This window comes from Lynx rufus, unplaced genomic scaffold, assembly GCF_022079265.1.
Source record: "Lynx rufus isolate CCGP_SWC_20201006 ecotype Redwood Valley unplaced genomic scaffold, mLynRuf1.p SCAF_2, whole genome shotgun sequence".
NCBI classification, from domain to species: domain Eukaryota; kingdom Metazoa; phylum Chordata; class Mammalia; order Carnivora; family Felidae; genus Lynx; species Lynx rufus.
The window spans coordinates 35,427,069-35,451,022 of record NW_025814834.1 but is presented as its reverse complement, the minus strand read 5'-3'; the positions used below and the strand labels follow the sequence as shown (position 1 = coordinate 35,451,022).

Below are 23,954 nucleotides of genomic sequence, written 5' to 3'. Positions count from 1 at the left end.
GACTTCATTAATTACCTTTTTCCCCCAAAGTGGAGAGCTTAAATTCCAAAGAAAGGGAGGAATGATTTTTACTGAATATTCTAAATTAGAAGCAGAAGATCAATTAAAAGCACCTTACTTTTCTATTCTGATTAAAATCTCAAAACCAAAATTCCCTGTAAAAATAACATTGCCCCCCTTTTTTTGTGTCCTCACTAATAAGTCCAAATGTGGAATTCATCAGAGAAAATAACTAGACAGAATATTTACCCAAGTCCTAACACGGTGTGGGTGTAACAGGCTGGCTGAAAACAGGCTTCCAGTGGGCTCAGGGGCTCACCCTGCCCTAAGTTTTGTGCAAATCTAACTGGCAGTTCTGGGAAAATATGAGGGATCAAGCACAAGTACAGTAAACATGCAGGGAGACACTGAATCCATGCTAGCTAAATGGATAAAATGAAATGTGTATGAAGCTCATTCCTTGTCTCCATGTGGATTACAGGGGCCAGTGCTGCTAATAGCAGCCATTTGATACATATTTTTTAAGCCTACAAGTGCCAGATTAAAGGTCAGAATTCTACAATGAAAAATTTATCATGGACTAAATTAAAAGATTTCAGACATTTGGTTATCTGATTTTAATTTGACTATTTCTTTAGATGGGAGAAAAGTCCATGTGAGTATCTCTTGGTCTACAAGTCATCAGGTTATTTCTAGAAATTAGAGAAGTTGTATAACTTTAAGATACCAATTTTCATTTAGTATTATAACAACAGTTAAATTAATTTGCTTTTTCTTCCCTCAAATGTACAGTGACTTTGCAAGGTATAGATCTAGAATTGATGGAAAGAAATCTGGGTGGTGGCTGTTGTTTTCAACCCTTTGAGTAGATTGTATTTTCCAATAGCTATAACAATATTTCTCCCATTGAGAAGTGGGGTCTGTGCCCCTCCCCTTAAAATTAGGTAGGTTTTTGGAACTAGCTGACCAGGACAGTAAAAAGGAGGTAACACTATGTGACTTCTGAAGCTAGGTGGTTCAGCTTTTTTTTTTTTTTTTTTACTACTTGGGACACCCGTGCTGGTCCCCTGGGCTGCCATAGAAACAATCTAACTGTTCTAAGCCCACCATGCCGTGGGGAAGCCCAGCCTAGCCCACAAGGAGAGGCCACACGGAGAATTGCTGAGATACATAAATACAGAGAGATGCCCAGCCAGACCCCACCTGCACCTGCATTCCTCTGCCTGACTCTACTAGCTCCTCCATCTACATACACGAGACCCCAAGCCGGACCCACTCAGCTGAACTCCTCCCAGATTCGTGACCCACAAAAATGTTGAAAAATTACAGGTTGCTGTTTTTAAACCACAAAGTTTTGGGGTGACTTTTTATGAAGCAGTAGATAACTGGAATGCCCTCTCTAAAAGTAAAACTGTCCTAAACTAGAACTGATATTTTTGAAGGTATAATGTTGCGTAAATAATGGAGGTGTGGGCGGCTAGATAGTGCATTCAGGTAAATGAGTTGATAGGTGAGCAGTTATACCTAAAAGGAGGTCTGTCCCATGCCACTTTCTTTTTCTTCCACACTGCCCCACCCTATCTATGACTTCCCATATCTCTCATTCATGGTTCTCAGAGTCTGGATAGACATTAAAATCACTAAGAAAACAAAAAAATAATCAATGACCAGGCCCAGATTTAATTGTTGGAGATGGGGCCTGGGTATAGGAATATTTTTAAAATTCACCAGGTAATTTCAGTTTGCAGTCAGGGCTGAGAACCAGTATTTGATGCTGACAGTGCCCAAGTCTGTTTTCTTGGCTAAGTTCTTCCTTGGAGCTGCAGATTCAGAGGTTCAGCTGCTCTCTAAGTATCTGGATATGTGGATACCTCAAGAATAGTGCTCCATCTCTACCATGGCTCCTCATCTCTCAGATGACACCGCTATCCACATAAATGTTCAAGTCAGAAACCTGGGTCATCCATATTCCTTTGTCCTCCTCGTTCTTCGCATCTCCTTACACACAAATCAGTCACTTCCTCCCAACTAATTTGTAAGTGAGTCATTCTTTAAACTGCCCCGTCTTTGTCTATTTTCTGTTCCCTGGACACTGCATTAGAATCCTGCCATCCACTTGACCTCCTCCTGCTAATCCACATAGAGACCACAGTGACCTTCTCGAATATGCAAATATCACTCTCCTCTTCTGAGTAAAACCGTTTGATGGCTTGCCCTCAGAATAAGGCTGAAAATTAGAAGATGGCTTGCAGGGCCCTGCACATCTTTGCCCCATGCCTTTCAATCCAGCTTCCTCCAAAATCCCCTTCCTTTGAACCTTTAATGCTCCCACAATCCTGGACCATCATTGCTTTGAACATGCTCCTAGTCACTCTGTCCTGTCCATTAACAGATGTTGTGTGCTTTTCTTGGAACACTCCCATTTCTTCCCCCCTGACCCCTCTGGGTCTTAATCACCCTTCATCCTCAGTTCTCAGGTGGGGGTTTCCCTGACTCTAGATTAGGATAGGTTCTCCTGTTATCAGCACCCAAAGCATCTTTATTTCCCCTTCTGTAGCATTCATCAACCATCTGCCTTCCTACACTATAAACTCCAAAGTTGGTCAAGGAGTGTATCTGTCACCACCTACAGTCCAGCTTTTAGCATAGTCTGTACATTGTGACTGACTGAATGAATAAACAAATGAACATGGATTAGGAGGTAAATATTAGCTCCGAAGGAAGTTCTTGTAGTAATACTCTGGCTTCTGTACTTGGCTCTGGCCCATCCAAATTCAGATCAATTTGGATAAGATATACAAGATCTCAACTAATTTAAAAAATGATGCAAGGTCAGAAGGAATGGCTAATGCACTCCCTGATTTTGGTGGCAAAAGCAAGGTTCTAAAGGCTAACAGCTGGCTTGAGGGATAGGTCAGAATTTACAGATTGAAATTTAACAAAGGTGAATGCAAAATCCTACACTTGCATTCTAGTTGGTGCACAAGTACAGAACAGGGGACACTGGTCACAGAAACAACCTAGGGTGTGTTAGCAGCAAAGGAAGCTCCATCTCAGCCAGTAATTGGTGTGGCTCCTAAAAGTGTTAGTGCCATCTTAGATTCCTTTAATGGATAAATGGAGCCCAACCAGGACAGGTGCAGGTCCCACAGTCCTCTGCTCAGATCCAACCACTTCAGGAACAATAAGCTTCTTTTATAGAAGCACATTTCAGTCAGATACACTTAGAGGAGCTTGGCCAATGTGGTTAAAGCTTGGGAAGCACAGCTGATTTAAAAAAAAAAAACTGCTGAAGAACATACATTTACTCCATAACAGATGGAATTCTGGGGCATACTTTTGGTTCCTTGAAAAAAGTGAAGGGCTGGTCTTTAGGAAAAGGATTATATTTACACTCTGGAAGACGAGGACCACGGACTGGAAGTATCTAACATCCTCTCTCTGGCCACATCCTTTTTATAATGACCTTTCTCAGCCTCTTGCTCTCTTTGACATCTGCTCTGGGTTCTCAACAGGATCTTTCATCCCTCAGCCTTTCCCTACTCCCAGTCCATCATCCCTCTTCATAGACCACAGATGCCTTGATCGGCTACATTTATGATTCTCATGCCCCATATCCCTGAGCTCTAGGATGTCCTAGTGTGTTCCTTAGAGTTTATAACCTTGAATCGTTCCTTTTCTCTGCTCTGGGCTTACTGAACAGTCTAGGGAAAATCATGACAAATCTGCACTATCCAACATTCGTGGTTGCTCACTCCTGCTCAGCATTCTTCCACGTATAGAGGCCACTCCCATCACCTTCCCATAAGGCAGCTCTAAGCCTGTTCCCACTTTTTAAGCCCTGAAGCAAGCTCTAACACTCTCACGTAGGAAATAGTCTCCTTACATTTTCCTCTCCATGATCTCAAATTTCCATTATATCTTCACTTTCTTAGCATTTGAGAATGAGAGAGAAGAATCTCCACTCCTTTCCAAACCTTGTTTTTCCACATGGATATTGATACCGTTTTCCTTCATTTCCTCCAGGGCTTTATTTCAGAATTCACCTCCTGTCTTTCCTCTGCTCAAATCCTTTCTCATTGCCGGCTCCTTCCCTTGGTCAGATAAGCACACTCAACCATTTTGGGGAGATTAATTGTACAGTGATTGTTTTAAGATGGATTGGAGAAAGGAGAAACCAAGCCTGAGAATCCAATCAGAAAGCTTTTCCAGAGTCCAGGTGAAAAGCAAAGGGAACGTGTTGGGGGTAGTGAAAGAGAGCAGAGAGAACACGTGAAATCAGATGATTTCTTTGTCAAAATGATCCTTGAACTAGTTGTTATTTATGATTTTGCCTTATTTTCCCACTGTTTTGTCAGTTCCTGGAGGCAAAGATTGTGTCAGATTCATGTCACTTTACCTCACAAAATCTGGCTTGAATGAATAGTTAGAATTCCCTCAAAATATGTGTGTGTGATGGGGGAACAGGATGGTGTATTTTTTTTAAAAGAGATTAGTTGGTGAGCAAGGGAAAGACATCTCCATTTTAAGAAGAAGAACGGTGTAGACCTTCACTCCTCAAATTGTGGCCCATTGTACTAGTTTCCCTTTGTTGTAGCAAATCACCACAAATTTAGTAGCTTTAAATAACATGAATTGATTATCTTACATTGATGGAATCGGAAATCCAGATGGTTCTTATTGGGCTAGAATCAAGATGTTGGCAAGGGTTATGTTCCTCTCTGGAGGCTGTAGGTGCAGAATTTGTTTTCTTTCCTTTTCCAGCTTCTGGAAGCTGCCTGCACTCCTTGGTCATGGCCCCCTTTCATCTTCGGACTTAGCAGTGGCTGGTCAGGTCTTTCTCACATTGCATAGTCCGACATTGACTTTCTTCCTCCTTCCACTTAGAAAGATGCTGTGGTTATAGTGGGCCCACTGAGATAATCCGGGATAATCTCCCCATTTCAAAGTCAGCTAACAACCTTAATTCTATGCAATCTTAATTTGTGTGTAACCTAACATATTCATAGGTTCCAGCGGACTGGGGGCATGTATATCTTTGGGGGCCATTATTATGCCAACCACATCTGCAGACAAGCAGCATGTATATCCCCTGGGAGCTTATTAGAAATGCAGAATTTTGGGCTCCACCCCAAGCATCTGAATCAGATTCCGCATTCTGATCAGATTCCTAGATGATGTGAATGTACTTTAAAGTTTGAGAAGGCACATCTCATTTTTTTCCACCTTCAAATCTTCATTATTCCTTCTAATCCTGGTTTCCTGCCAAAAAGAAAAAAAAAAGTTAATTTTGATTTGTACCCCTGGTGTTAATTCCCAAAAAGTCAGCCAAGTAGAACATGACAACACCTCATGCATATTTTTTTTTTTTTCCGCTGGCAGAAAGTAGATGTTAGAAAAGGCAATTAAATTATAGCATTATCCATGATGCCTGGATACTGGTCTACAAAGAGTATTTTCTTCCTCAAGAAGATTCTTGAGAGAACTGCCTTCATTAGTGTGTGGATATTAGTGGTCCAGCAAGTGAAGCAAAACATACACAGATGAGCTGTGTTTAAGGCATCTCTGAACGGCTCAGCATTTGAGAAATGTGACCAAAGCTGATTATAAAATTCCTTTCAAAGTTGCAAGAATGGCAAACCCATAAATGACTCTGGTTCTCACTGGTGTGCAAAGGAGGTTGCTGGCTGTTTGACTTCTGTCCTTAGGGTAGGGGGTGGGATGGAGCGACAACACTGCAGGCTCCTCAGGGCTAGGACCAGCCATGTACACCACATACACGGTATACAGCCATATACCATCCTCCTGGTACCTAGGAGGCACTCCGTTCACTTTGGGCTGGAATACTTTTTAATCCTGTAATACTTTACACTGAATTTCAGAAACGCACTGGGGGGAAAATGGACAAATAAAACTGTAATATTTCAGTGGCCGTATTACTAGGCTTCCTACTTCCTTTAGTTCATTCAGTTGTACGTTCATCGATCATCTTCTGATGCCACCCATTGTTCTAGACCCAGTAGATATGTAAATGTGATCTCTCTCACTCAGGGGCTCATGTCCCAGTGGGACAAATAGTCACATAAGTAATTATGCCAACACAAGTTGCTAGAAGAGGTATGTGAACAAGGCTCATGGGCCTTCTCCGTTCTGTCCTTCACATTCTAACTGGATTTACCTGTAAAGTCGTCCGTTTCTCCCTTTTGCCAATTGAATTGATTATTTGGCTTTATTATTTTTATTTCCAGCCCTGGCTGCTAGTGTTGTGTCTAGCACTTGCTGCTTATTGTAGAAAATGAAACCCTCTCAAACTAGTGCAAGTAAAAGAAGTTATTATAAAGGTCTGGGGTAGGGTCTTATGGGACTTCAAGAAGAGCTAAAGAAGCAGGCAAGGCAGGAAGTGAGGCAGCTCCAGAACAGCCCCTCTTCATCCCTCTTTTCTTCTCTCCCTTTGTATGAAAAAGTCCAGACTCCCAAGGCAGAGACTCTGATTAGCCCACTTGGCTTTTCTGCCAGGTTACTTCCTGACCTCAGTGATCTTTGTCACTACATTCTGATTGCTTCCTACATATCACTCACTTAGTGTGAGTTGCAGTAATACACATTTTAAATTTATATATTCACTTCTCTTTTCCTCTATGGGTTTGTAATGACAGTATCTGTTTCGTTAGTGCTATATCCAGCCACTAGTATGGTACTTGATCACAGAAAGCATTTGGTGAGTAAATGAAGAATGAGCAGGCCGGAAGAGGGGAAGCAGTGATGGGCTTCCTTATGGTACATCAGCTTGCAGGTGAGGGAGGGCTTCAGGAGAGCCTCGGGTCTGCTGACTGCTCAGTGAGGCTGTACAGGAAGGTTCTTAAGGAGAGAGGTATACAAATAAATTTTCACCGGCACCCTAGCCACATATTCTGTCCATTTCAAAGACGTGCCGATTTTTACACCTAGAGGGACCCTTCTCCTTCATGGCCCAGTGTAAATGTGCCAACCCTTTTCTTTTTAAAATTTATTGAGCAGCTAATATGTGCCAAATTCTATATCCAACACTTAGCATGCATCATCTCTTTTCATTTTTACTGAGACTCTAGCAGGTCATATCCTCATTTTACAGCTGCAAAACCAAGTTTTGACAGTTTAAACAGTTCATCCAGGGTCCTAGAGCTAGGATGGAGCAGGGCCAAGATTAGAATATAGGTTGGTTTCAGTTCAAAGCTCCTAAGACATTTAGCTGTCTGCTCTGTAGTCTGCCTTCTCCAGGCAAACTTTACTGGTTCTTTCTCTGGAGTACCACAGTACCTTGTTCATAAAGACAGCACAGGGTTACTATACACTTTCAGGTGCAAACGGTTCTGGCTCCACTGCTCCACTGTCCCCTTCAGGGCAGGAACTGTATCTGTTCCCCTCTGTGTTCTCTGTGCCTGTCACTTAGTGGGGGCTCAACCAACATCTGTCTGCTGGGCTGACCTTTGGAATGATAGGCACTTACTACGCTATTTTATATTTTTAAAATTTCACAAAATATGGTACCTAACATGATCAGATCTCATAAATATTCCTCCCATCTCTGTTATTGAAATTTAGAGGACATATACACATTCTCCTACCCATATAATGTTTAGGTCACATCACAGTCACCTGACCTCCACCCCCATATTATTGTGGATGGCAAACGCAGAGTGATAGGATGGCCCAAACCTGCTCGCAGAATAGGCCTTTGACCCCAAACAGCAGCTAGATACAGCTACAAGTTGGCATTGTCTCACTCAGCAAATAGTTGTTAAATACCTACACATGCACATGATCAGTCAGGCGGGGTGGGCATGTTGACTATGCAGAGGTGTCTGAGCGGAGGACTCTTGCCCTCATGCCGCTTACCATCTAGTAAGCACGGCACGTACACACTCAGCACGTAGGGTAGAAGGCACTAAGTGTAAAGAGACACCTGCTGATAAGAGCTGTGGGAATTGTAAGGAGGCAGGGTGACTTCTGGCAGGGCTAGTGGAGAAGGACCCCACAGAATACGTGGCACTTCAGCTGGACTCTAAGATTCGGACAAGCAGACACCTCTCCTGTCAAGGACAAAGCTCACAGGGGTGGGGATGGGGAGCCAACACTGGGCAGAGCGAGAGGGGCGTTGGGAAGGGCAGGCTGGAGCTGCTGATGGCCATGAATGCTCAATCGTAGAGATTTAGCTTTCTTCTCAAGAAAGGGAGTAGAATGGCCATGATTATACTTTAGGAAGTGCAGTCTGGCAGGAACCTCAGAATGAATTTGCAGAGGAGACGCCGGAAGCAGAGAGAGCAGTTATTTTATGTTTATTTGATAATACTGGGTCTCTACTGATCACACAGCTGTGTAGGTGGATTGAAAACTTTGGTCAGAGAACCGTTTTTGAAACTCAGACACAGTCTAAGTGACTCATCAGTAAGCCAAGAAGAATTTCTAAGGAGTCATCACAGACAGGTTCAAAAAATGCACAGTGTGAATGAGGAAATCTGCTAACAGCTCTTAAAGCAGACAGCGCAAGTCCAGGGGAGGGAGGTTAATGTGGGAAACTGAAACTGAGCAGCGTCTGTGAAAGCCACTCTGCCTGGCTGCTCAGTGCAGGCGAAACGCCAGCAGGGCGGGCCTGAGGCAGAACGGGGCAAAGCCTGCCCGGCCAGATAGAAAGCCCCAGAGAGAGGAAGGCAGGAGAGATTAAACCGCTGAAGGTAAAATCAAAACAACTTCTGAGATGCAAAAGGCGGATTTCTCAATTGCAAACTGAATTTGCCAAACCGGATTTAAATTAGTAGAAGCCAAACAAGGGAACGATTTGAGAAAGGTAAAGCTGTTGCTAAATGAACCGCTACCTAGAGGTCCCGACGGTCGCCCAGCAGCCTGCACTGCCGCCTGCTCCACCCCTCCTGGACCGCTCTGTTCGTGGCGTGAGAACCCTGGAGGGATGCAGTCAAGTGCAGCTTCAAACAGTGGGCTTCGACGTGAAGCTGCAGCAGCAGGCACACCAGCTTGGGCTGTGGCAGTGGAGTAAAGGCTGTATGTCTGAAGCAGCCCCAGAAACAGCCTCTGCGAAACAGTCACTGCAGGCGTGAATTTTATGAGTTCCCCGTATGCAAACTACCATTAGTCACGCATTGATTGATCCATTCCTCCAGGAGCTTCATTTCCAAATGCAAAGGCAGCCTTTCAGTACAACCTCACTATAACACTGCCTTTGTCATCCACTCCGTATTTTTAAAGCTACTTCATAATGAGATCTTTTTTAGATTTAAATGCTTAGACCCTTTATAACTCTGCTGCGTCATGAATAGGGACCCTGTGAGGTTCCTGTATTTTTATGTGCACGTGGAAGCACGCAGAATTTCTCCATCTTTCTCAAAGACATTTTCACTGGAAAGTAGACGTAGTGAATTTATAAATAAGAGGGTGGAAAAACAATACTCCCTTCACATTAGCCAAGCCCTGGGATTAAAGCAAACACAGAGCTTGGCCCAGAAATACAACTAGAATTCAACATTACTATGGAATACCTAAGAATAGGCAGAGATTCTTTTTTCCCATTTCTTTAAAACTTGACATTCCTATCTTAAGTATCTTCCTCTGAGAATTGTGTGCAATATTCATAGTTAGATTTAGTATCAGAACTCAGTTATTGACAATTTTCTTAGGATATGTTCGGAGCTAGAATATATAAAATGACAAGGATAGATGTTTTCTGTATCTGACCGTGGTTTTATTTTTTTTTTTTCCTTTTAAAGAGGAATAGGCAAGTGTTGTATAAACGTCTAAAAAGAAACTGTCCCTATATGCTGTGGTTTATATATTATGTTTTACTTTAATATAGTAAAATATGTTTTGCAGAGGAGAGACTGGAAGCAGGGAGAACAGTTATTTTATGTTTGTTCCATAATTCTGGGTCTTTACTGATCACACAACTGTGCAGGTGGATCGAAAACTTTGGTCTACATGGGGGGGAAAAAGTTACAGAGAGGGAGGGAGGCAAACCATAAGAGACTCCTAAGGACTGAGAACAAACTACATGGAGAGTGGGGAAGAGAGGAAAGTGGGTGATGGGCAAGGAGGAGGACACTTGTTGGGATGAGCACTGGGTGTTGTATGGAAACCAATTTGACAATAAACTATATTTTTAAAAAAGAAATCTTTGGTCTAATGTAATTATAATGCAGTTAATGTAATTAATAACTAATCATTGCATTATTTAGAAGGGTATGGCTGATAAAATAATAATGTAATATTTAAGGTTTTGTTAATGTTTATTTTTGAGAGAGAGAGAAGAGAGAGAGAGAGAGAGAAAGAGAGACAGCACAAGAGTGGGGGGAAGAGAGAGAGGGAGACACAGAATCTGAAGCAGGCTCCAGGCTCTGAGTTGTCAGCACAGAGCCTGCTGCGGGGCTCAAACCTACAAACTGTGAGATCATGATCTGAGCCTTTGTCGGATGCTTAACCAACTGAGCCACCCAGGCGCCTCAGAAATTTTATTTATTTTTATTTTTATTTTTTAAAGTTTATTTATTTTCAGAGAGAGAGAGAGAGAGGGAGGGGCAGAGAGAGAGAGAGAGAGAGAGAGAGAGAGAGAGAGCATCTCAAGCATGCTCCAAGCTGTAAGTGCAGAGCCTGACTGGGGAGGGGGGACCTCGGTCCCACAAACCATGAAATCATGACCTGAGGTGAAATCAAGAGTCAGGCTCTTAACCAACTGAGCCACCCAGGCACCTCAAGATTTTTGTATAACACTAACCAACCATAGTAGCTTGAAATGTTAGAATTTTATTTAAAAGAACTACATTAGAAGGGTAACATGTAATGTTTATATGTAACTCCAATGCACTGGTAACTATTAAGCCAATTGTATCTGTTGTTGGACACACATTGTTAGTGATTTTCCTGGCTAAATGCAGGTGTTTTTGTTCTTGTTTTTCTCAGCTTCTCTTTAAAAAAGAAGGGGGAAATGGGGATGTATTGGTCAAAGAGTACAAACTTCCAGTTATGAGAATCACAAGTTCTGGGGATCTAACATACAATATGGTGATTATAGCTAATAATGCTATATGCTGTACTTGAAGGTTGTTGAGGGTAGATCCTAAACGTCCTCACCACAAAAAAGAAATGGTAATTATGTAATGGAATGGAGGTATTAGCTAATGGTATGGTGGTAATCATTTCTCAGTATATAAATGTACCAAATCAACACCTTGTACATCTTAACTTACACAATAATAGAGATAGAGATAGAGAGAAAGCTATCTTTCTAACATGATGAATGAATAAGAAAGTACAACTTAACAAAAGACAGGATAGTTGAGAGATCCTCACATGGCCTTTGCATAGCCTCATAGGCCGTGCATGATTTAGTCCCTGCCCACCACTGGTCCCTGCTTATATTCTAAAAGCCTCAGTTCTGCCTCCCTCTGTGCCTTACTCCACATTCATACTGTTCCCTCTACCTAAAATGTCTTTCCTCTTACCTCCTACCCATCTCTTCTCACTTGTCCTTCAGATGTTAACATACCTATATAAGGTCAAGTCTCCTTGTCATATGATTGAATGGCATTAATCACAATGTATACATATATATTTATTTATGTGATCATTTGATCAACACGTACATCCCCCTCTAGTCTGTAAGTTCCAGGAAGTTTGGTGCCTTTGTCACACAATAGGCATTCAAAAAATGTTCACTGAGTGGATTTTTAGAGAGGGGAAAGAGAAAAGGTGAGAAGGAACCTATATCTGAAGAAGTAAATTTTTTAATATAGAATCTAAAAAAGTAAGAACTATAAAAGGTGAGAATAGGAAAAAAAAAAGCAAAGGAATCTTGAGACACATACATACAAATACATATATTACATTAGAGTCCTTGGTTAAACCCACATGTTTATGAACGTCAAGATTCAAAACCAGCTTTCTGATCAATAGTGTCAAACCTCTGTAAGTTATGTACTTCCAGCTTGTGCTGTTTTCTCATTATAATCTAAGTACTCTCGTGTACAGATCTATATGAGATAGGCTGCCTATTTTCTGACATAATTAGGAACTAGGCTATATTTAACTATACTTAACTAAATGTTCTGGTTAGGAGAGTCACATTACACATATCGTACCCATATAATCTGTAGTCCATGAATCTGATTACAGTAAACTGCATGTAACTCTAAAACTCAATTAGCCATAATTTAACCATTGATAAAAACACACAAAGATTGTGCTGTGCTTTCATGATCATCATTATGGCTACCACTTACCTTTGCACCATGAGGACTCTAGAATCTATCAGTAGCAGCTACAATAATCCCCTTGATAGAAAGCTGGGTGAGTTAGGTTTTGCTCAGATAAGTAGAGCATACTGTAGTAATTCCAAGTTCTGTGAGATAGAGGTCAATGAATTCTATTAGTAAAGAATACATGCTAAATTTAACTAAGAAATACATATAGGTCATTAAAAATTTATTATCAGCTTAGCTTAACCTATTAAAATCCTTAGCTTTCATATATGTATTTACTTTTACGGTGTTTTAAATGTTTGATTTTTAGAAATGTGTTTGGGAACATTCTGTATTATGGCTAAGATTGCCATTTCAAAAGTACAATGCCCCACACTTTTATGTCTTTGTAAGCATTAATGGAGTTTTACAGCACACTTGTGTGAGCTTTGAGATGACTGCTTGCATTGTGCAGATAAGAGAAGCTGAGGCATGGGGCTATTTCTGTAAGTTTTCCAAAGATGCCCCCTGAGCCAGTGTAGAGGAGAGCTTGAGACAGAAAACGATCTGTGTCTTCACTGAAAACACCTCTTGTATGCATCCTTAGTCTTGGGGATAGGTTGAGGGTGAAAAACCAGAATTGGCTTTTCACACTTACTACCACAGTCCTAACAAGGAGCTCTTGGTGGACATGTATACATAAATAAAAAGGGTATCAAGGTGATTAGCAGGATGAACTTTTGCTGGTCTGAAATGCTTGAGTCTGCTTGATGGCAAGATAGATTAGTTGGCTTTTCAAGGCCTTCTAACAGTTATAGTCTATCCAGTATGGACAATATTTAAAGTGTTTACCTTTCTTTTTCTTTTCTTTTTCCTCATAGATCTATGCAGTTCGCTCAGTTGTTCCCAACAAAAGCAATAATGAAATCGTGCTGGTGCTACAACAGTTTGACTTTAATGTAGATAAAGCAGTGCAAGCCTTTGTGGATGGTAAGCATACATGACCCCTGAACCTGTTAGAACTAAATATTCTATATGTTCTGTGTTTTTCCTCAAATGCATTGAATGTCAATTAGCTACCGACAATGTAATTCTCATAAAAATATGCTAAGCTTTAAAAACACATCCATATACTCAATAAGAGCAGAATTTGGGATTTCTTTCTCCCTCGTGTAAAAAAAAAGATTGTACCTAGTTTCTAAAAGATACCTATTATAATGATGCTAATTCCATTGTCCACCAGTCTTTCCAATTTGTTATTAAACATGCCCTTTATTTGATGGTGTCCTTGTGAATGGAGGGTAATGCACTTCCTTCCTGATCTGGAAAGCCTCCTCAACTCTTCAGCATAGCAGTACTTAGCTGCAGTCCTTGAACTCGATGCTTACATAGTCTGAGAGGACTGGTTTATTCTTTTTTTTTTTTTTAATGTTTATTTATTTTCGAAACAGCATGCTCACACCCCTGTGCCGGGGAGGGGCAGAAAAAGATGGGGGGGGGGTGGGGGTGGAGACAGAGGATCAGAAACTAGCTAAGCGCTGACAGCAGAGCCCGATGTAGGGCTCAAACTCATGAACCATGAGATCATGACCTGAGCTGAAGTCAGATGCTTAACCAACTGAGCCACGTAGGTGCCCCAGTACTGGTTTATTCCTTAGTAGCCTTAGTCTATGATTTTGAGATTGCCTAATTAATCAGAATATCAATTCTGCTCATCTACCTCTAGATCCTTTTTGCTGTCTAAAACAGAATTTTCTTTAGACAAGCAATTGCCAGTGATATCATAGAATCCAAAGTCTTAGGAATATGTTTATCTTATAAATTTGTAACCTACGACCTTATATTTCCTGTATATTATGGGGAAATTCTCCCCTCCTATTTGAACAATTTCCACTTATGGACAGAGGTCTCGTACTTGTCCTCAGTTACCATATGGGTTCTGTCCTGGTATTAGTTTCTATGTTGTAAATATGGACTGGCTAAATATAATCTGATAAATCGGGTCAGGGAACACCTGTCAGCACATTTCTCAGTTATATCCTATTTATACTTTCTTTGTTAAGGATGGTTTGATGTACTTATTTTCCTAGGATTGGGATAATTTTCCTAAAGTTCTACAAGTATGGTTGCATTTCAGGCCAGGTCTTGAAACCAGGCCACACTCTAAATCTAAATTCTCTCAACTAATCTCAAGATTTAGGGTCCTAACTGATTTAAAAAATGATTGTCATTCAAAATAGACCTGCAAGCAGACCCATAATGAGCAACCTTTCTGTTTCTCTTTGTCTCATGGACTGGCAGATACAGAGTTTTTAGTCATAAGAAAAAAATAGTAGAAAATCTGATATTGATCTAATTCGCAGCATTTGGTGCAATTTGTCTCAAGAAAAAAATTTTGGAAATCTGCACATACTGGCGCAGATAAACTCTCAAGATTCACTTGCCAACGTCATTCACATGGAAAAAAGCTTTAGGACAGGAAAAAGGTTATTATCCCCATTCTTCCCCACCCTCACTTGGATTGAAGCCCCCACATTCCCCATCATGAAAGTTTTCATTACAAAGTGACCCTGATGAAATGCACAGATGCTCAGTAACTGATAGACTGTCATCAAATCCGTTTGTATTTAAATAGAGCACCTTGCTTGTCCTTGAAATTGTCACCTCGTTGTCAGTGTTAAGATCTCATTGAAAAAACCCATTGATTGCTGAGAAATCTCATATCACTTTGGTTGGGGACCAGTTGGAAAACTTGTTTAAAAACCACTGAAGTTCGAAAATATTTGTTAGGAATCACTTATGAGGCATATTAAAAGCACTATTTCTGAGTGGCTTCAAAAGCTTCAAGCAGTTTCAGTATAATTAAAATTTAATAATAACACTTTCAAAATTCTCTGTGAACATGAGTATTTCTTCTTCAGAATTGCTCTCGAAAAGCTCATTGTCCAAATTGCAAATAGAATTTATGTCAAAATGTGAAAATTAGAGGAATAATTGTAAAGCCATAAGCAACTCACCTCCTTTCTCTGATTAGAAAGAACATTATTTAACGGTGCTTTTTAATTTTATTTTATTTAGAAAACTGAAGTTTAGCTGTAAGTAAAAACTACCCTAATGATTATTAGCCACTGGATCGGCTAAGAAAAAAGCCTAATAAAAGTGACTTTCTAAAGTTCTTCAAAAGGAGAATACTGTGAAACATTAATTCTCTGGGCAAATGAGAGAAAGACCAGCTCAGTTAATAAAAAGTCTGAATTATAACTTACTTTTAAGTGCGGTGTTATTATTTCAAGTACATGTAACTCAGAAAGCCTAAGAGGGGCATTGAATTGGAAACTTTGAATAGATAGGAATAATTAGCCTGTCTAAACATTTGTCAAAGCAATATGGCCTTCTGCTTATCTAACAGTGACAGTGGACTCAATAATTGGGACCCTACTAATTTGAAATTTGTTATAAAGACCGGCCTGAAGTTTATCTCTGTTTAGCCAACACAGTCATTGTACAGAACTATTAGTATAATGAGATTGTATGAAAAGGCTTAAAATTGTTAAAAGAATACATTTAAGAGCTACTCTTTTAGAATTACTTATTTATAGGAAAACAAATGATGTACTCATTACCAATAACGTATTGTTGAAATTACCCCCAGCCCAGTTGGAATGAGGGAAGAACTTTGTTACACCACGTGGAAAACGGTTATCATAGCTGACTAACAGTACGCATGTCTTTTAAAATATTTTACAGCTTAATCAGGTTAGACTTTTCCTCTGAGTCTGTGCAAGGCCACATATGTATGTGAATAGCATGGAGAAAACCTGAGATTAATATGTCAGTCGATGAATTTCTTTTGTTTCAAAGTAGAAGCCTCGCAAAGAGCACATCCCATCCTTATGCACAGTGACGAGAGCAAAACCAACCTCAGATAATCTGCCCTCCTTATCACGCTGCTCAAGTTCAAGTTGCAAACATAATGAGTGGGGGCAGAAAAAGAGCAGGAGTGGCCAAGCAAAAAGCTTTGATGCACTTGGTTAATAATATTCAAAATCCCATGTTTGGTCTGGAAGATTATAGGTATTTTGATTCATATATCAAACAGAACAATTTTAATTCCACCTATGGCAATGAAGCTAACAGAACATTCTCAAGATATATTTCATTTTCTCTAAGACAACATAATGATAAAAAGGTAAGCTTCATGTAGTGGGGCTTAATACTTTGATAAAACCAAGATCATGCAGTGAATTAAATGAAAGTCTGGAAATAAAAAATGAAACTGGCATTTTTATTAAGGTAGGATGTATCAAAACAAATGAAAAAGCCACAAAAAAAAAAATTGCTACCAGGATGGAAAGACAGAGATGAATTTTGTGTGGTGTTTTATTATGTGAATACGTGTTGAAGGTTCTTTGTCTTTGTCTAGGCAGTGCAGTTCAAGTTCTAAAAGAATGGAATATGACAGGAAAAAAGAAGGTAAGATTAATACTGATTGTAAATTAATCACATCTCCAATCAAAACATCCATGGTTGTTACCATTTAAACAAGGTTACCGATTTTATGCTTCTTTCAAATATGTTGGCATGTAGACCGAGAAAACTTGCAAATTCAAGACTCTCTTCAATTACCAGCCACCCTCACTACTAATGCCCTTGTTTTCTGTTGGAGTGTTTTTAACCACCAGGTGTGCTTTAGAAGTCCCAGAGTTTTTCTTTTTAAGTATTAAGGGGAACCCAGCCAGAGAATTCAAAGGATTCAAGACGTTAACTTGCCTGAACATATTCCGTAGCACAAAGGAAAAAATTAGGGAGTGTTTTAAAGATACTTGAAAAGCTCTAAATATATTTTCACATGTTTTTCCAACTGAAAGAATCTGTCCAAAGCTGCCCTGAGTTGGTTTTTTTTTTTGTTTTTTTTTTTTGTTTGTTTGTTTGTTTTGCTGAGTTCTAAACTAGATCTTTAACAAAGGAACAAGAAAATACCTTAAAGCCATAGTAAGAAAGGGACCAATTTTTTTCCTTCTTGATAACCCTGGCAAACCACTCTTTGAGAACAGAGGGAAGGAGATTTTACTCTGCCCTCTTCGAATTATTTTCCTTTCTTGGCTAGTCACAAAGGGTTTGACTTCTGGGCACATGTGAGGTGCGCCTGTGTGCACATGGCACTCTGTCTCCAGAACATGCCTGCCTAATCTTGTGTACATATATGGAGCTCACTAGCTCCTACAAAGTGCACCAGTCTTGTTCTTGGTCTGCAACCTGTTTTAGTCTGATTCTGTTTTCACAGGAACTGCCCCATCCGTACCCATAATTTCCCAGCCAGGCCTTGTGTTTTGGGTATCCCACAATATAATACTCCAGTCTACCCTTCCCCATGAGGGAAGATCACAGGCCCACAGAACAGGTTTTGAGAAAACAAAAGGCAGCATTACTTCCATAAAATCCTGAGATGACTGAGATTACTGAAATTACCCTTCGCCCTCTGTTCTCCCTTTAGTTTCTTGTGGAATAGGAGGAATTGGGAGATTTTTTTTTAACCCTTGTGTGTCACCCTTTTTGACAATCTCTGCTTATCTCTACTCATGGTTTCCCTGACTTCTGTGTGAGCTGAAAATGGTTTGCAAGTGATTGAACGGCAATATTGACATGTCCGTGGAAAAATCTCAGATGTGCAGTTTGGGTATCAGATTTCTCTGATGTGAAAAAAGGAGCAGAGGAACAACTGCAGACCCAGCTCACTGAGCCTCCATCTTAGAGGTTCAGTGGGAAAATGGTCTCCCCAGCCCAGCAGACATGCAGCTTGCATGGGAACCTGTGCCGCCAGCCCTTCCCTTCACCCAGGGAATGGCTTCTCTCAGCCAGAGGAGCACTACCGGGGGAATGATTGTGGTTTCAATGGGAAAGAAAGGGAATGAGGAGGAGAATTAAAAGGAAACAGTTTCTTTTTATTTTTTCTGTTCAAATGTGTTGAAGAACAAAGCCAGGCTGATGTTCCACTGGCACTCACTGCCGCAGCAGGTGGGTGGGACAGGGTCTGCTCTAATGGGTCAGGCATCTGTTCTGCTTGGCCAAGGTCTGCGCCATCCTGAATGTTAAATACATTGAGTACCCCGAAGGTACAAAACCAAAGTCAAGTAAAGCGTGCAACATAATTGGGAACATCTTCTTAATTTCCTGTATATTATTGTGTATCATCCATTAGGGCATCTTAGGAGAGGTACCGTAAAACCCTGCCATATTGTGATAATTGGGGTCCAAAAACATTTTAATGGTCTAAAATGCAGGGTGGTGTTATTTCAAAGTAAATAAAGTGAAACCATGTAATGCTGTTCGCCTCATAGCCGAGAGGTCGTCCAGGATTCCAGCTGCACAGTCCAAATCCAGGTGGACCCAGATCGGTTTGGCATGGCTTTATAGCAGTTATCTGAGCCAGCTTAAATTCTCATGGGGATGATTATGTGTCCTGTGGCTGCCTTGCACTCCGTGGACAGTGGCAGCCATGCCAGGAATCTCCTGGTTGATTGGTATCTATCTCGGCAGACCCAACCTGGACTTTGGGGACCTGCCTTCTACTTCTTCATCTTGCAAGGACTTGCCTGCCCTTTTCCTACTGATTCTCTTCCTCAACCTCCTATCCTCCCCGGAGGATCAGAACCCTTGTCTCCCACCACCACATCACCAATTTAAGAAATGTGAGCTCTTCTCCAGTGGCACAATATCTGAATTCAAGTTGTTTGAAAGCAGTTCTCACAAGATTTTACTATATTACCGTTCATATATATATATGGCTTCAATTTGCTCCAATAATATTTCAACTTTTAGGCCATTCCCTGCTATTTTTTTCCTTTTAAGGGAACTTTTATTTGCTCACTATGTTTATGAGGTAAAAGTTTACACAACTTACTGTGAGAAAGAAGATACTTACATTAATGTGGGCGGTTAATAAAAATGTAGGTGTTTTCGCCCATTCTAAAGGGCCAGAAAGCAAACAAGATAACATACTTCATTTTGATGTCTAGGTTCACTTTGTATCTAAAGGGTCTGAGCTGAATAATATTATCTTCTCATTTGTTTCTCATTCTAGAACAATAAAAGAAAAAGAAGCAAGTCTAAGCAGCATCAAGGCAACAAAGATGCTAAAGACAAGGCAGAGAGGCCGGAAGCAGGGCCCCTGCAGCCACCACCGCCCCAGATACAAAATGGCCACATAAATGGCTGTGAGAAGGACAACTCATCCACCGATTCTGCCAGTGAAAAACCAGTCCTTATCCCTCGTGAGAAAAAGATCTCGATACTCGAGGAACCTTCAAAGTCCCTTCGTGGGGTCACAGGTCAGTAATTCTCGTACAGAGTTGCTTAGGAAGGCACGGAAGAAAAGGATGCAGAGGGAACCCACTGAGTTGATTGTTTCTACTGTTGATATTGTTGAAAGAGAAGGGTTGTTCTGCATCGTGCAGGGATGCAGACATCTTCCCATAGGAAGGGGGTGGGGAGGATGTTGCAGGGCCAAAGAATAAAACTCAGCTTAGCCCCGCACTAAGTCAGAGGATTATTTTTTCCAAGGAACATAGTTCTAATCTGTATTAGCATCATCAGGAAAACAGAAATTCCAGTTAAAAGAAATTTTCTTTCAAGACACCTTTTCCTGGGATAAGGGAGAAATAATTGATGACAAGAGCAAATGTTATTAAAGGGTAGATCAAATTATTTTAACTTTTGGTATTTTATATTATGTGACAGAACCTAACCTTCCAGGGTGTTAGAACCTGGAATATTAATTATTTGTGCTATAGCTGTATCTTAATCAGTCCACCAAAGGCTACTTTTTAATCAAGTGTATGATGTTGGGTGTATCATTTCATCTCTAGTGTCCCATTTCCTTTCTGTAAAATAAGGAAACTATACTACAATGTACTAGATCAGTGGCCCTCAATACCGTCTTACTGAATGCTCCATTTGATAACAAATCCTAAAGTAAAATTCATAGATAATATAATCTATATAATCTATCTAGAAACAGGATTTCAATAAAGCAAAAAATGTGAGAAATCAGGAACCACTAAAAAATAGAAAACCTGATAAAATGGTCTGATATACACATCCACTTATAATGAATCGCTTTGCACTTAAAAGAGAACAGTGGTCAACAAGATATTGTAGACAGTGGTTTTTTTTGTATTTCACCTGTGATGTAAGAGCTGAATGAGAATGTTTGTATATAGACACAGCATCACTAGGAAAACAGCTACTACAAATGCAGGCTGATGCAGGGGTGCTAGTTGTTAGATACCGTGACTACAGGTGTCGTTGGCCATGTGATTTTCCCAAATGGTGCAAAACTTTTGATTGGTTCCGAACACCATAAAATATAATCTTTTCTTAATTTACCCAGTATTAAATCCCAGAAATCCAAGTAAATCCTGGAAATCTGTAGGAAAATTATATTAAAAAATACTTGTGTTTATATGTAAAGCGTCCAACAGGACATGAGAAAGTTCAGGACACAGGATGATTCTTTGTTGTGCAGGATGCCTGTGATTGTAGGTCACCTGGCTATAGGTGTAGGCCCCTCTCCCACACACAAATTTTAAAAATGCCCCATCAGTTTTTCAAAATGCCTTCGAAGCGGTGGTAGATTCTCCCAGTGAGGACCAGATAATTCCTGAAGTCCTTCTAGTTACAAAATCCTGCTTTTATTGACTCAGTGACTCTTTAAATTCTTCCTACACACAAAGCACTGTGCTCTCAGGCCACAGTAAATTCAGAGAAGGGTATGGTATGGTTGAGGCCCTGAGGGAATCACATCCTGTTATTTATTCTTGAAGAGAAGGCTGGGTTTACAGTTTAGGGAAGAGAGGTGCTACATCCAACTGAGTGATCCGGGGAAGTTTTGTGGGAGTAGTAGTTATTGAAGGACCCATAAATTTGAATGAGGAGAGGGGATTTGGAAGGTTGAAAAGAAGTGGAGAAAACTTGACTCCATACTCTTGTATGTCTGCAGTCTCTGAGTAAGACAGGCCCTGCCTAGGAACAATTCAGTCCAATAGAAGATGATGCAAACAGAACATCTCCTGGTGACATGTCCCAAATCAGGGCTCCACTGAGGAAGCAATACATTAAATAACTGACATGCTACACAGCACACTAGTGAGTTTGCAACTTGCTCACGAAGCACTATTTTTCTTCCATAAACACATTACCTACCAACTCTCTTAATAGTGAGTGCCGTAATTCAGATCATCCTTACTGTGCAATGCTTCCTTAAAACCAACCTGACAGGGGCGCCTGGGTGGCTCAGTTGATAAAGTGTCCAACTCTTGATTTCGGCTCAGGTCATGATCTCACAGTTTCATGAGTTCGAGCCCCATGTCAGGCTCCATGCTGACGGTGTGGAGCCTGCTTGAGATTCTCTGTCTCCCTCTCTCTGTCCCTACCCTACTTGTGCTGACTCTCTCTCTCAAAATAAATAAACTTAAAAATTAAAAAAAAAATAGCCTATTTCCCTTTAGAATCTAAATTTTCCAGGAATTTTTTAATTCAGTTTTTACTACGCCTACAGTTTTGAGAATGTTTTGATTTATAGTAAGGGCAGGGGAAAGAAATTAAATAATTGAGTGGCAGATTCCCAACTTTGCTTGTTATTGCTTTCACACGAATTACTTTCAAAATCTAATTACTCAAGTTGCTGTTTTGATATCAATCACAGACTAAAAGCCTAGCACGTATATTTGTTCATTTACTTATAATTTATACCTTCTTTCTAAAACAATTTCGGTAACTCTATCAAGTATATGACATTAGAGCAAATTCAATATTGAAGCGCTTCACTTCACAGTGGATAGCTGCCTTGAAAGTTAAGTACCCACTGGAGGAGTTCTCTGTACAAGGAGGTTTTTGTAAACTCTAACATGAAACTTTGTGTGAAGAATCCTTCATTGCACAAAGAGCCATCCCAATATCCTTTCGGTTTTGTAAGTTTAGCATGAAGGCATTGAAGTATGTCAGTATTATTTGTTAATGTTACTGGTTCACTTCAAATCTATACTTCACGTAAGTTTTCCTGTTAAGGACTGAATGATGATCATGGAAGATTATTAGATGATTTTGCAAAAGGAAGGGAATCCTCCTGGTTGACCATTAACATCAGCAGCAGCTCACTCATAAATTTAAAAATGAGTTTGTCACTAGTTAGGTTTTCCTTCCCAAAGATAATGGAAGTTCATCAGGAACGTGGTGCCAAAACTGTGAAATGGCCTTAAAATGCTCATCCAATCCATTGGAAACCCCGAGACCCCTAACAGGTATTTCACAGATGAGTGTTAGGTCTTGGACATTCTGTACCCCATTTTGAATGTAGAGCCTTGGCACTGGAAAGGATGGCAGTGATCCTTGAACCCCATCTCCTCACTTTATTGCCGAGGAAGCTAGAGCCCCTCAGGTTGAGAAGATAACCCGCACCCCTGGGGTAACTCTTTTTAGTTTGCAAAAGCCTGTAATTTAATGCATGCATTCAGAGAGTCTCTGCTGAAACCGTGGGCTCCATAACTCCTAAATGATGTATAATTGAAAAATTAGGAAAAGGTAATCCTAAAAAAGCCATATAATGATATTCTGTACTTGAGTGGGTTCAAAGTATGAGTGTAAAAGAAATCTCCAGTCTGCTTGCAGTGGAGCATTTATCAATCTTTCCAATAATGAAACTGGTTCAAGAAAGCTTGCCCTGAATGCCCAGCTGGGCAGCAGGCTGTGAACATGTGGAACACACATTTTATCTTTTTATAACACCTTGACATTCAAGATTTCTCTTTTTCAAAAATTTTAAACAGAATTACTTTCTGGTAGGGGAGAAGTTAGCTTTAAGATATATGCAGGTGGTTCAGGGGTGTTAGTGTGACTTCCTACGTGAAAAATAACCACCAAACGCATCATCACTGCAGGCTGTAAATATAGCACTGTCGAGTGGGACAATGCTGCCTGTCAGCATGTAGCTTAGAAGTTTGGGAGTTTGATTTAAACTTAGTACAAAATTACTTCTTTAAGCCTTGGAGTAGTTGTTTTTTTTTTTCTGTATTTCGGAATTTTTAATAACAGCTCAAATTAGATCTTTTACATAATCCAATCATGATCATTCTGTGTCCAAGTACAAAGTCAGACAAGGAATAGATTAAGATTTATTTTTACCAAAAGTAATGCCAAGGATCATTTTTATTCCTAAAGTCCATCTAAATGTCTAAAGCACATTATGACTTTAGGGTTCAATTTTCCTAAATATTCTTCCTGCTCTACTTTTCTTAAGGCGTGTATTACTGAAATGTTTAGGTGGTTATCACCGGATAGGTCAGAATAAGAATTCAAATTCCTGTGTGGCTTTCTCTCACTGGACACAATTCCCACTGAATAGGAAAGGAGCGGGATTACAGGCCACCAACTGACTCCATTGAGAGAAACTTTGAGGCGGGGCTTTTCTTGGCTTCAGCTCCCCTGATGGCCAGCAGGCTTCCTTTATGTCCCCTGGTCTTGTGAAGCATCCTGGGAAGGCAGCTCTTGTGTTATTTGTTACCTGTCTCAAACAAAAAGCTCCATGCTGTGTTCACTGACCTGCACAAACCGGACTTCACAATCTGCTCTGTATCACAGAACAGGAGCAGCCCAGTCATTTTGCCTTGACAATACACATTGTCTATTTGGGCATGGCACTGGCACAGAACTGCTTTCTCATTCTCAAAGTGAGCGGAA

The 23,954-nt window shown here is 40.4% G+C and overlaps 1 protein-coding gene across 5 annotated transcripts in view; it reads left to right on the top strand.

The window, feature by feature from the left end:
• The window catches only part of SPATS2L (spermatogenesis associated serine rich 2 like), a 167,185-nt gene that overhangs the window by 93,685 nt on the left and 49,546 nt on the right, over positions 1-23,954 (top strand). For all 5 annotated transcript variants that reach the window (XM_047084683.1, XM_047084682.1, XM_047084681.1 and 2 more), the window contains 3 exons: positions 13,103-13,211; positions 16,645-16,694; positions 19,303-19,549. In XM_047084683.1, coding sequence (XP_046940639.1) covers positions 13,103-13,211; positions 16,645-16,694; positions 19,303-19,549 — 406 coding nt within the window. The remainder of the gene's footprint in view (positions 1-13,102; positions 13,212-16,644; positions 16,695-19,302; positions 19,550-23,954) is intronic.